This window comes from Cariama cristata, unplaced genomic scaffold (assembly GCF_000690535.1).
Source record: "Cariama cristata isolate BGI_N322 unplaced genomic scaffold, ASM69053v1 scaffold9992, whole genome shotgun sequence".
NCBI lineage: Eukaryota > Metazoa > Chordata > Aves > Cariamiformes > Cariamidae > Cariama > Cariama cristata.
In genome coordinates, this window is record NW_009605485.1 from 25,234 (window position 1) to 40,108 (window position 14,875).

General features: G+C 39.8%; 1 protein-coding gene across 1 annotated transcript in view; it reads left to right on the forward strand.

The window, feature by feature from the left end:
* Window positions 1-14,491, forward strand: part of LOC104158355 (ephrin type-A receptor 6-like) — a gene marked incomplete at both ends in the record, with an annotated part of 37,004 nt that extends 22,513 nt beyond the window's left edge. Inside the window, one exon of the mRNA XM_009695974.1 lies at window positions 14,342-14,491. Coding sequence (XP_009694276.1) covers window positions 14,342-14,491 — 150 coding nt within the window. The remainder of the gene's footprint in view (window positions 1-14,341) is intronic.
* Window positions 14,492-14,875: the final 384 nt, after the last annotated feature.

Consider the following 14,875-nt stretch of genomic DNA (forward strand, 5'->3'; position numbering starts at 1 on the left):
AAAGTTGCCTAATTAAAGATCACTCGTAGCACATCATAGCAAAACAGAGGCATGGATGTGAAAAGAAAAAGAGTCAGTTGAGGCAGTAACATGTGAGGGCCCAGTGAACAACTCAAGCAGATGGACTCGATGTAGGTGACGACCAAGAGAATGACCACATTGGTGGGCCAGTATCCTATGCTTGTCCTGTGGGGTACAGCACAGAAAGAGCAGTGAAGGGCTTCCTTTCTGAATGTTACATCATACCCCGAGAAGAAAATAGTGCAATTGTGCATCTGATTTTTCCTTTTAATTGATTTTTATGTTGTACATGATTGTGTGATTGGGGATGGAGCGCCTCACTTTTTAAGTTAGGTTGAGTTACGCCAAAAGTGCAGCCCAATCTGTTTTCATTAGTCATAAGAATATATGCTGTGGAGATATTGATGCCCTAGTCACGGGGAAAGTTTCAGAGAGTATGCCAGAAGGTGTGGAAATTTGTTAAGGAGGATAGATTGCTCATCTAGATCAATTTCCCAGAGCACATTCTTGAGGTTGTAATTAGTGAGTACCTGGAATAAATCAAGTAGTGTTCAGGAAATTGCTGTTAAAGGATGGTGGCTTCTTTTCAGTGTTGTTTTTGGTGGTGTTAAATCTCTGGACACTGAGTCTACCTGACAAGTTTTTCATCTTGATACCACTGTTTTTGCCGGGTGTAAGTATGATACCCATCCTTTGCAAGATTCAAGTTCTTTCTTCAGTTCTTTCACTGAAACTGAAGGGACCCTGTGGGTTGTTGGGAATTACTAAGAATGATCACAAATCCACTCCAGAAATTTTCCAGTCTACACTGAAACAAGCAATGGAGGGATGCACGTGCTGTGAAATACACCCTGCTTCATTGTGAGTGTGACAATAGGTGGTGCTTTGATTAGCATTCTGGCTCTTGAAGTGATAGGAATTTCTGGTTTTGAAGATAGGCTTGAACTTCAGCACTTTACACAGAAGATCTTAAAAATAAGGAATCAAAACGATGCATTAGTAGTCCATAACTTCATACTTGATTGATATCAAAACCAGTTGGCTTTAATTTCCTTAAGTATACAACGTCATAATCCAGAAATCAAGGGAAGCAAAAGAGTAAATTGTCAACTATCTACAGACAAAGGCGAAAACTGCTCTTCCTTAAAATGTCGTTACGTTCTACTGAATGCTTTTGATTTAATCCCTCTTCCCCACTGCTATTATCTGAAAGAGTTTACCTTCAGATGCTGCAGGCACAGCTGTGCTAGAGCTGCCTGTTGGAATTCATATTGCTTCGCTGTCCACCAGAACAGGTTTGGAAGTGCATTTCATATATATAAAAAAAAAATATATAGATGAATATATGCATATATTCATTTTTGAGTAGATAAATGTAATGAGATGACTGCAAAAAAGGCAATGTCAGTGCATATGCTTTGTTATAGCATAAAAAGGGGACTTCCCGCAGAAGTTGCACCGTATATTATGCGAGCTGGCCATGTAAACACGACTGCCATGCATCTGTACCTGAAGGCAGTTTAACTACAGTTTTAGCTAAACTAAGTTTAGCTAGAGTTTAGCTAGCTTTGCCATAACTTAGCCAGATGCATAAGCTTAATGTGCATGAAGCCTGAATGCTAAAAATTATTAAAATGGCTGTCTCTCAATGAATTTGTGGTTAAAAAAGATTTGTCATTTGCCAATCTACCTCTGCTAAATTAACATGTCTAAATTTAAAAAACAAAACAAAACAAAACCAAAAACAAAAACCAACAAGCCCAAACCAAATCAAAAAACCCAACAAAACCTCCTGATTTTTCATTATTCTGAACTAGGTAGATTTTTAGTGAAATAAACACACTGGCTTTTTTTATCTGTAGAGGCACTCTAAAAGGTAAAAAAAGTTGCAACTACTTTGAGTACGCTTTTTGGTGAATTCATGAAGGTAATGCAAAAGTCATCACTGCGTAGAGGCTGTAGAGCAATTTGTATAAATTACTGTTCCAAGATAAACCACAGCTGGTCTACCACCAGTGGCAAGGCTGATGTCAGAGAATAATAACATCTCTCATTATGCCGTGTATTTTCTTACCTTTGCATTACACTCTTCTGTTAAACAAAGTACCCCTGGGGGCTGTTTATCCCTAGATAATAGTCTCTACTGTTAAGTACTACTTCATCAAAATGTTTCCTTCTGATGATGTCTTACTGTAATATATCATGAAAGTGACAACTAATATATTATATGATAAAGTAAAATATCCCCTGAGGAAGGTACAGAGATGATAAATTATGTTAATATGTTATTCCCATTTTATATTATCATCAGTCAGATGATGATTTAGTATGATGCATCATCAGAAAAAGATAATCTAATAGGGTATTACTCAAAACTTTATGCCATCTGGGGAATACAAGGAGTAAATTTGATGGACTTATAGGACAAAAGGTATCCCAGTGCCACAATTCATGAACAGCCTAAATTCAAATATATCAAGATATAGAAAAGAAGTACAAAAGTCTAGGAAGTGCAATACTAAGAAATGTCGCTATTGTAAAGGTCAGAAGCAGATTCTCAGTGTCTGTAAGCCAACATTACACTAGTGTAAACCCTCTATATTAAATTGGCATTGCCTTTAGAATGGCTGGAGGTGCTATCATAAGCTTTGTCAATGCTTTGTCCTGGTAAGCTGCCAATGATAGTGAAATAGAAACCAACTTGATGTTCAGTGCTCTTTATTCAGACGGTTGACGGAGATTTAGTTGAACCTGGATATCTGCAGGAAGGCTCGACCACATTTCTGTGCCAAACTATTCATCATCAAACAGATGGTTATCCTATTATTCAACAATTTGCATGCTGCCACGCTGCAGCGATCTATGGACAATACCAGTATGTCACTAAACTGAATAGAAATATCAGAGAAACTTTGTTGTGAAGCAGCCCCTACCTTGGACTGAAAACTACTCTCGTGTGTTCATTTCTTTGTAATTTTTTGGTGATACGCTTCATCCATGTTTGTACACTTACAGTAGGATAACGCCGTGTTGTAACTTCTGCTGTAACGGGATACCTTCCTTGGTCAGATAGGCAAAAATTTCTTTCATGAGAAGCAAGTTAATGAAGCCCTGTGTCCTAGGGCTGCATTACGTACACCAGCTGCGTTGTCGTGCTAGTTACCCTAGTTCTTAGGCTGTCTTCTGCAGCCTCAAATAGCACAGCTTCTGATCTTCTCAGGGTCTCCACATGGCATCTTCACAGCTTCTTGCTGTGCTCCACCAGTTTCACTTCCTTGGCAAAGCTTAGATCCCTCCCTCATACAATATCAATTTACTCATAAGCCCCTTCCACATCCCTATACCTATCTCTCCAGTAGCCCAAATGTTTGTCTAGTTTGCCAGCTGGGCAAGTGGCAGCATGTTGTACCTGACATTGTGCAGCTCGGTCAGCCACTGAGCCGCTGCCTGGTTGATCCAGAAGAATGGCAGCGTCCCGAGTTCTTCTGCCTTTCCGTCAGGAGAAATACTGCAATCTCTCTCCTTTGCTTAGATACTGCTTTTCATGAAATATGTAGGGAATTGGGGATGGATCAGCTGCCTATATGCAGAGGTGCAGTGCCCTCTGAGATATCATGAGGAACCTGAGATCTCTGCAGAGGACTGGCAGACACGGGACAGTGGGATACCTATATTTTCCTAAAATGACAGCTAGCAAGCAAGTGACAGTACTTAAAGGGACAGTAGACACCATGTTTAGGTGATTTGAGCTAGCTGTTGATGTGTTTCCCATCTCTACCTTTCTGTCATCCACATTTCTTGACATTGCTAGTGGTTCAAAGCTCCTAGCCAGGAGTTTGGCTGGCAGACAGATATGCCGGCAGCGCAGCTGCGGCTCGTACACTTCATTTCTTTGGAAAACCAGTGGGGCAGCACTGGGAACGTTTTGGTCTAGTGCAGGAGAAATTGCTGTTAACCATCCGCTTCTCTGCTGAGCATCACTGCCCGCCCTGGCCTTGGCAAGCCGTTCCTCACTTTCATCCCTCCGTGTCCCTGGGTGGGAAGGCAGGAGATGGTGCCCAATATTTGACAGGTCCCTGGCCCCTGTCATGCTTCTTGACCCATGGCCCTGGACTCAGCTGCTTTGCCTTCATCAGCATCTGTTCTCCCTTCTCCCCTACAGTACATAAGCAGTAGTTTTATGCAGTATGTGAGCTCACTTAGAGATGTGAAACTTGCATGCTTCCCAACAGTCTGGGAATATTTTTATTCCCTTTTTTTTTCCCCTAAGTGAAATTATGTATTACTGAAGAAAGACAGGAGACCAAAATCTTTACGAGAGAGTGCCATCCCTCCGTGGAGCAAACATCAGCCCTCCCTGCACTCACCCAGTAGCCAGCCCCCACTATCTCAGGGCAGTACTTTTGCAGATAACAGTCCGCCACTTTATCTCCTTAGTACTCGGTCCTTTTGCTGTTGCTAAAACTTACCAACAGTAGAACTACTTATTGCCTCTTGTCAAAGGGTTTAGTCATAAAGGTTATCTATAAATGTTGGGGTCCTGTACAAAGACATAGAAATGTAGTCATAGAATCAACAGCAAAAAACAAATGTCTTGTGATCCTTCAGATCGCCAGGTACAATTATACTGTCTCACGTCAAAGAACGTCTCACTTCAGGTGCCTTCCTTTAAATTTAAACTTTTCCATTTTCTTTCACTTTCCTTCCCCCAAAATGTTGATAACATGTTTACCATCCACTTTTCTCCAGTTACACTATTATACCATGTGCTTATATTTTACCTGCAAGTGAACTGAGATCATAGGAAGGCAATAATGACCAAACTCAGATGGCCACAATGCTCGTGAGCGCAGAAGCGTGTCTCCAAAATACAAGCAAGTAGCAAAGTCCAAGGAGGACCAGAATAAGAGAGTGCACATGCAATGGTGCATTCTCAGTTTCGGTTATTGAGGTTTTAGCGGTCTGTGGCTCAAAGACTTCTTGAAATCACAGGTAGGTCTTTATATATAATATCTTTCATGAATATTTCTTCTGTAAATTTATCTAGTTATTTTTTAGAGGTGGTTGTATTTTTAGAGCCCATGACATCCTATATCAATGTTTCCCTGTTAAAAAAAAAAAAAAAAAAAAGAAAGAAAGAAAAGAAAAAAAATGGGTTTTTGTTGATGTTTTTAATCCACTACTTGCCACTTACATTTGATGCACCTTGGTTCTATACTCTCCACCTATTATCTGCTCTATCATATTCAGGGTTGTATAGACCTTTTTTAGTTTCTTTTATTCCGTACCTTTGAACACCCGTCCTGTCTTTCCCTGCAGGTCTGTCGGTTTCAATGTATCCTTTTGGGATGGGGGATCAAGACTGCAATCAGTAAGCAATATGCCGGAATATCCTAGGTTTCAACAGTGCCATGCTTTTTTCTTTTCCTGATCATTTCTATCATTTCATTTCATTTTTTCCCCTTTAGTCTGCTTTTGAGCACAGAGTTGTTAACGTTACAGAGCCATCTGTCTGTTATAACCACAAGATCTGTCTTCAGCACTGATAGCTTAGTACAAAGTCCTGTTATTTTTTATGTAAAGTTAGGAGCGTTTTATTCTGTGTCCCTCACTATGACACTGAATTTTGTGACATTTTATCACTTGGCAAATCAGTATCGTAAGATTCTTGGGCAAATTTTTATGGTCAATCATCATCTTTACTACCATGAATACCTTTAGATTGCTAGCACAATTTTACCTGTTCGCCATCCAGCCTGTATTGTAGATTCCGCATATGCTGCCAGCAGGACAGGAGCGTTGGTCCCTGGGCGATGCCACTCTAATAACTGACCTTTTCTTTCTGACTCTTTTTTTTTTCCCTATCTTTTGACCAAGCTACTTATCCATTAATTGACTGAAACTTAAATAACCGGCAAAGTCCTTCAGGATAAAATGAGAATTGACCTCACAAAAATGTGAGCAGAACATTTAATTCATCGGTTCCTAAGATATTAATTCTCCTCTGCACTTCCTGATGCAGCTGGGATGAAAACTAAAGCAATGATACTTGCAGAGTAGCTCAGCCTCATAATAATTCTGATCATCATCATCTGTGTATCTGTGTGTGGCACTGTAACTCTCAAAAGAAAAGCCTAGTTTTTGTGATGTTTCCGACTCATTTCTAGATTAAAGTTTTGAAGAAGGCTCAGAGAAATAAAATCTAGTGTACCCCAGAGCAAGCTGTGTATGAATTCAGTATCTAGGTTCCTACGTTCTCTCTAGTACAGCATCCTAAAGAATGGACTATGAAAACGTATACTGGAGACAGTACCACAGCTTATATGGTGTTATGTTATCCATTTCACTTTGTCCTCGATTTTCAAGCTTCCATATGCTTCTGAGTTTTTTTGGACCACTTCAAATTGTATGATGTGGAAGGAATGATGGTAGGGGTTTGGGGGCAAGGCAGGAGAGTGTGAATGATCTGGGCATTATGGCAGCACACGGAGAGGCCGCTTGATTACTGAAACATGGGAGCTGTTTGTTGTGTTTGTCAACTAGATAAGCATCTGGAAATCACTAGCTGTGAGATCGTTAACGATAGTTAATGACATGAAGTGTTCAAGCAGCGCATGGTAACAGTTTACTTTTGCTCCAATAATAAACACGTCATGAAGCCCTGGGCAAGTCAGAGGCAATATTTCAGAGACTTTGTTGATGCTTTTAAGAAAGCATAGTGCCTAGTAGCATCTGTAATTTCAATTTAAATTACTTCTTTTTAGAGAAATCTTTTTATTCAGTAACTCAATTCTGCAGTAAGAATGGACCTTGTAGCAAACTCCTTTGTTACAGAGTTGTGTAACGTAAGGCATCCTTCGAATGAGCATCTCGGAACAAATCCTTTTCATCTTTTCCATTGACTGCAGTAGGACTACTTGTGTAAGGAAAGTGGCTAGGCTCTGGATGTGCAGATTGAAGGACTCTGTAGGAGTAACTTTCAAGAAATTGGTTACGGCTGTAATGTGAGCTGTGCTGACACAGCTGGCAGATAGCTTGAAATTGATGCTCTTGAAAAAAGATAGATCTTTGCCAGAAATATTAGTTTCAAGAGAAATGACATTTTTTCCTATCATTACTGTCAAGTAGGCCTATAGTTTCTAAACTGGATTTGGTAGAGATGCATGGTTCTGATATTCAATTTCAGAAAAAGAAAGGGTTTCTCTGTGATTGAGGGCCAAGCACCCAATACTGTAAAATTCAGTGGTGCATTCTTAATCCCAGGGAAATTCAAAGTCCCACTCTCTAAAATGTCATGAGGTTCCTTGGCTCCACCAGTCTCACCATTACCTTTCAAAAGACCAGTCTCAAAGAGTTTTTGCAAAATACTTGTGTTTATCTGTCTTTGTACAGTTGTCTAGGTCTTGCCAAGGCTCTGAGGACACCACCAGTCCTTACTGGCCTGCCTGGCCTCCCCTGGGACTTCCCCCCACCCCTGCCCATGGGCCCAGGACCCTATTTCAGCTCAGCCTGGGGCCATCAATCCCTGCTGCAGCGACCCTGCCCCAGCTCTGTTGGACTGAAGTTGTTTGGATTTGCTGGATTCACTTTGACTTGCTACCTTGCCTTCGCCTGATGCTCACAGGACTGTCTATAGCACCCGTTGCCATCACCACCCTGCCCTGCTCATCCCCCCCAGGCACCATGGGGTGCACCCTATCCCAGAGGCCATCGCCCAGCCTGCGTGACGGCTGCTCCTGGCACCCCGACCCTTAGGGAGCAACCCTGCCCTTGCTGGCAGCTCTAGTTGTCTTCGCTGATGCGTAAAGCAGTTAACTTCTGCAAGTTGAATCATTTTTAATCTCTTTTCTGTCTTTCCCCTCTTCCTCTTTACTTTCTCTCCCCTCCCTGTTCTGAAAAAAGCAAACTGAGCTTTCGACTCTGGAAGAGTGAGACCTCTGCTCATCTTCAACCATGGACCCCTTTTGCTCAATCTCTACTACTTTGTTCATTTAAAAACTAAAGAAATGTATGTTCTTAAAATAAATGGGTAAAAACCTTGGGTCTTCCAATGAGCATCTTGTAGAGAAAGGCATCATGGCTAACAAGAAGATGTCTGTAGTCCGGTTAGTTACACAAACAAGAGACAGTGGTATCAAGCACTTGTATTTAGTAGTGCGCTGTATCTTTGTCATTGTATAAAGTTCTTTAAATTGCACTGTCAAGAAAACACGAACGCAGGACAGATGTAAGCGGTCAGAAATATTCACTACTATTTCACTTATGTGGATTTTGAGGGTCAAAGCTATGCATTTTTATCAGACTTCTTATTATCTTTCAACCCAAGTGAAGATCAGTGCCTCGCAACAGGCAAGGGACTGCATGTTGAAGTGTTTCGTTTCAAAGGAAATGCTCCTGCTACTACTAATGCGAATCCCAGCTGGTTTGGAGAGCGTTCCTGATTTCATAATTTTTCAATTTTTAGCAAAGTAATTTAATATTTTAATTCTTTAATTTTTGAACGAAAAGACAATAAGGTAGGATATATCTGTTTTTCTGGAGGTTTTATGTGTATGTATACTGCTACTCAATTCATCTTACTGATGACTTTTAGGAAGACAAAATGACATGTTGGGTGGAGTGTTTTGGAGAAACATCCTGCTATACCTCTAATGTTAATGCTAGTTAACATGAAGTGTTTCTGATGATCTGTGGACAGACGTTTCATCTTGGCTGGGGTACTGCTGCAAGTATCTTAAGTGCTGATTCTTTCCATCCATCAACAGCTTTCCCCCTTTTTGAAGACACAAATAGATGTGTACCGTAGGGGTTAATATGCACTAAAATTGACCTATTCTCAGAATCATAACTAACCTGTTCTGAAAAATTGGATGGCTAACTTAGGGGAGAAATTAAAGTTCCACATATTTAACTTTAGCATTGTTAATCAGGATATTTGAAAGAAAATTAATATTTTCCCAGACATTAAAAGTAAATCCAGTTTTTTTGAAAATCAGGGGGTTTTGTTCGTTTCAGTTCTAAGGGAAATGAAAGATTGGTAGAACTGACTAAAATTGGGCATAATGAGAGCAAATTCTGAAAAGCCTTTTCAGAGTAGTTTTGTTATCTTGCCATGTAGTTTCTCTGATATTCCAATAGACACTAGAGAAGACTGTTGATAATACTGAATAGTTCTAAATTATGATTTGAGGATGCTAAATTCTGACTACTTGTAACTGTGCACATGAAAAATTTTATTCATATGCTCAAATAAAAGCATCGCTCCAGTAAAGTGGCATAAGGCTTTTGTACAGAATGATGAATTAGGTCCAATATTTAAAACTAATCTCTCTCATTGCTTTTGTCTTTCTTCACTCTGAAGTTTTTGGGTTTTTTTCCCCATTTCTGTCATTTGAAGTGGAGAAAAAGACAGGTACTACACTTGTGTCATAGAAAATTACTGCACGATTCAGTAACATCGTACATAAAGGAATAGTAACTGACAGATGCATAGGAATTACTGTGCCAGGGTAGACTAATGGCGCGCATAGTTCAGTACCTTTTGTCCTAGAAAGAGACAGTTCTAGGTGTCTGTGCGTCTGGAACTGATGGGTTTGCACCTCAGCATTTAGTAAAACTGCAGTCTCTGCAGTGCCTTGTCATTCAAGGAGAATAGAGAACAGGCTTTTCAACCGAAACAGGCCTTGTTTCACATCACTGCTAGCTCTGGGACATCGTGAGTTTGATGCGCTGTGTTTGCTTCTGGCTGCTTACGTGTGTCGTTGTCTTTGCACATCCAGTCGGAGCTCATACATCTTACCTTCAGTATTATGTCTAAGGTTCTCAGTGGTATCACTCCTGGCTTTAATTAGCTAGCAGGGCATGCCAAAAGTTCTGGGCATCTAACAGGCTTCCTTCTTTTCTTCTGTGCCCTCTCTTGTCATTTTTCCCATCCTGCATTTTCAGCTTGCTGATATATCCTGACCTTCATCTTGTAGAATAATGGGCCGTAGCTGCCAGTTACGTTGTTCCCCTGGAGTTTGAAAATGTGTTTAAATATTTAATTAAAGAAACTGTTAACACCTCTTGTTTTTAAGAAGATGTCTAACATGTAAAATAAAAAAAAAATCAGATGGGAGGTGCCAAAAATGCAATTCTGGCCTGTTGGACCATATATAATGTCAGTGGCAGTTGCGTTGCCGGGGTCTTTTCAAATAACAGATCATAAGAACTTTGTTGTTGTTAGCTCAAAGAAGAGACGGCATTTTGGGAAGACCGTCTCTCTCACGCATAGCTTGAGGTAAAGAATGAGGCATTCTGCAACATGTAGTTCCAATTCTGTCTTTAAATCTGTGGCAAACCGCGCTGTTGCCACCTCTGCAGGGAAAGCGAGCATGTGTGTAGGTGTGGGTGGGCGAGGGGGTAAATTTCATTTCAAGGCCTGATCTCTAAATTGTGCTACAAGCTAAGCAATGTGAGCCTGATATGCTAATTCCAAGGGGACTCTTGCCACTGCGTGGTAAAAATGTCTATTAAATTACAATCAAGAAAAAAATCAGGAGATAGACACTATTCAGCTGGAAGCATATGGAAAAAAAAAGGCTGAATTCAAATTATTTGAATAGCAGTGTTAGTGTTCTTTTACTATGAAAATAAAATTAGCTTATCACTGATATCATTATTAACATTCGAGATGAGGCAGAAATACAATTTGGGTCTTAACACCCCTTCTGCCCCTTCCCCCTGCCCCCCAAAAGAGCCAGAATAATCTAAAAGCAACATGGGCTTGCATAAGGGCTTCCTGATGGAGGGAGCTGCAATAGATTTCATTGCTACAATAGTCAAATGTAGATGATTTCTAAATTACCTCAATTTGGAGGTGGGGAATTGTATAAACAATATCGCATTTATTATTTTCCCAGTTAGATCACAATGTAAAAAGACATGTTCAATATCAGTAACACTGTTTATTACTCTAATCAGAAACAGGAAATATATTTTCAGCTACTCTAAACCTTACGTCTTCTTTTATTATGCGTGAGCGGTTATTACTACTGTTCAGTCATATACGTCTCTTAAGGTAGTCATATTGCAATCTCCGCCTTTTGAATGGCTTTCAAATAAATAAATCAACTTTTTGGCATAAAAAGATACTCTGCAAACATAATTAAGTCTTGAAATTTACATTCTTACGAATATAACATTTTCATACATAAGCTGAATCCGTTGTAAAAATTTTAGAGGTTTTGCTTCACTTTGCCATTACACCCAGCACAAAAGAATTTTCTTTTACGTGACAACACTGAACACATCTTATGCCCTTGAACATGAACTGCCTTGAATTTTGTTACGACTCTATTCTCCATTCTCACTTTCACAGTCAATGAGCCACTACTGTTTCAGTCCAAAAGGGATCGGTCAGTAAAGCTCTATCATGAAACTAGTTGTAGAGTCTAATCAGATTCTTTAAAACTCATTTATATTTAGCCAGTAGACACAAATCTAGCTGTAAATGCTGCTCACAATGTGGCCTCTTTATTAAGTATAATTTGGGAATACATAATCAGATTTATGAAAAGGAAACACTTTAAAAAATAATTTTCCTATTATGTTATCCGTATTACGTCTTAGACGTTAAAAGTAAAATCTAGAAATATCCAAATGCCTTTTATTTGCATGTATAGATTTGTGTTTTTCCTACATGTAGATATTTAATTATTAACATAAAACTTTTTGTGAAAATTCAAAAAATAATAGATTATTAATAAAACTGTCCAAATTAGAAATCTGACTCATAGTAAATTTGTTGATTCATCAGTTTCCCTTGATAAACAAAGTCTTATACAACCATTGAAACTAGTAGACTTTTTTTTTCCTGTAATCTCCTGAAATCTGTGATAAGGAAAGATCATACGGAAATTTTGCTTTTGCATCCTCCTTCAAATGGTGGGGCAGCACTTCAGAAAGTATCTGGAGTGGACATAAAGGAAAAGGCATCAAGGGAGATTGCTTGGTCAGACAAGGTTCAGACAGTGAACTCTTGTGTTGGAACAAGCGTCTCGCCTTCTACATCATTTGTCAGCCAGGACTGATACGCTGATGATGAGGAAGGGCGTTTAGGGTTGTCAGGGCAGCGTCTCTTGTGATACGGATCAGCATGACTGTTGTTTACCTTTTAAAAAGTACAAGTGTCCAGGTCCAAAGAAGGAGTTAAATGCCTACCACGACCTTGTGACTTAGGCCAGGAAAATATTGTCCCCAAAAATCTGCAGAAGCCAGGGATCTAAGGATGAAATTACATACGTTTGGCAATAAAATGTTTAACAATAAAGGACTAAACCTGATCCAGTAAAAAGGACAAGGCCCGTAACTCTGCAGTGCGAGGAGATCTTTTGAATTCTGCAGTTAGACCCTAAAACTGTCTGTTCCTCAGAGGATCCATCCTTTTGGTTAGACACCCCAGGGTGTAGTGTACATTTGGGGCACTGAATATCTAAATCTCCCACTGCCTCAGGAGGCCTGGACTCACATATCCCACCGAAACACCATTCCAACCAGACCGTGAGATCAAGCACCAAATGCCCTTACCCAGTGTGTTTAGAAGGTTTAGCTATTTCCTGGCGAAGAGACAAGAACTTAGGCTGGTCTTTCCTTGGAGAATGTCTTATCACCAATCTCTTTTGTCACCCTGTTTCTTTATTCTCACCCCCAAAAGTATTTGTAATTGCTTCCCAAGTGGAACAGCTGTACCAGGAAGGGACCAAGAGCGTCAGCCCCCGCAGTGCTGGCTAGGGCAGGCTCAGAGGTGGCAGCAGGTGGGACGGAAAGCCCTTTACATCTCTGATGTGCCAGAGGAGTGATTTGACCATCGAGTTACTGGGTTAAGAAAAGGGAGTAGGGGAGGTGCTTGGGCAAAAATACAAAATAAAGTATTACCTTTACCTTTACCTTTGCTCCAGTCAGTCAGTGGTTTGCCACTGACTTCAACTTCAACTGAGTAAGCAAAGGCATTAAATAAGAAGCTGCAAAAAATGCAACATCATCCAAAGGACATCTCGGGTACTATCATAACTATCATACAACATAAATGTTAACCGTACATTTTTCATCATCAAGTGAGACTCAGTGATGAGAAGTTAGCTTGCGCATCACCACAGATGCAGAGCTTTGCTTTTGAACGCTTTTTTGGTAGAACAAGCATCTTCTCCGTCAGTTGAAGTCAGGCCTCAACAACTCACAGACCATTTTTTGTATATTCAAAGCAAATTAACCAAGATTTACATACTTGTTTTTAACTGTGGCTTCTCTTCAATTGCCAAACGGATGTTCTGGTTAATTTCTTCTTTTGTTGCTGTCAGGAATACAATTATAAGGCTGAGCAGAATCTGTTACCGCTTGTTGAAAGCAACTTCTGCTAAGTGAGCTCAGCTCTATTGCCTGCCTCCTTCTACCATCTAGTGGCACCTTAAGCATACAGCTCGCTCACTCTCTACTTCTGTAAAGAGTTAAATGGAGAATGGTAATAAATGTATACTTCTGAAACGAAGAATTTATCTGGAGAAGAAATACTTTGTTCTGGAACAGAAAAGTCGTTTTCATGCATAAACTATTTATGGGAGAATAGAAGAGATTCAACGGTTTAAATTACTAATGTCAGAGAAAAGTTCTGCATCCTGCGGTCTTGTAAAGAATAAGTCAGGTTTGTTGATTGAATTTTGTTTTTTTTTGAGGTAGCACTTGGATTTTAAGTTGAAAGCTGCAGAATGAAATTATTCAACATCCTAAGGAAACAGCTATTAGAAACACACTTGGTTTCCTATTTACCTGGATCTTTAAAGGGCATAACAAAAATTAGAAGAGATTATCAAAAGTAAAGAATAGAAAGCCTATAGTTTCCTTTCTGATTATAGAATTTTATTAAGTGCTTTCAGTGTTCCATTTTGCAAGAGATGTTTTTGTTTCATTTAAGGAAAACGAGTTCAAATGTCAAGGTACTAGGAATTTCAGGCTTGGGATGTTTTCAGTCAAAAGGCACGTTCTGATGAGTTATATGACTGAGCAAACATGCATTATCTAAAATGCTCTCTGTTCTTTGAACTGAGTTTTGTTTTCACAAAGTGCTGGTTTTGGTGAATTAGACTATAAATGAAACCAAATTTTTATCAAATTCTGAAAAGGTGTATTTCTTCCTTTCCACTTGCAGCAAATTGACAAGGCAGATTGACAGAAGACAGAACGTAGAATCTCAGCATCCAGGATACATATTTTTTTTTTCTTTTCTTTTAAACATGTGCTATTCTGTATTCTAGTCATACTGACAAGTTTTCAACCTATTTTCCAGGGCGGAAAAATCCCCATAAGGTGGACTGCTCCTGAAGCTATAGCTTACCGGAAGTTCTCTTCGGCAAGCGACGCGTGGAGCTATGGGATTGTAATGTGGGAGGTGATGTCCTACGGTGAGAGACCATACTGGGAGATGTCCAACCAGGATGTAAGTACTGCCTAGGACTAATCTGCAAGTTGTTGAAATGTTCCTTAAAAATGATTGTCACTCCCTGCCCTGCTTTGCTTTCTCATTCACTTTCTAGGCTGGAACCTCAACTTCTTTAAATCAGCATAACTCTCTCAACTTCAATGGAACTGTTAATTTATGTAACCCCAAGACTTGGCCCTCTGTAACTAAAACCTTGACTAGCTTCCTCCCATGGATTAAAGACATATTACCAAGAGTGATAACCAGCTTGCCAGGTTCTAATGCTGCCTATAGGTGGCTTTCATCCAAATCCCTGCGAGTCTGCATCAGATGTGCAAGTTGATGCAGTTCTCAGTTAAGCTATATATCAAAACTTGAGGGAATACTGGAACTATTCTGGTG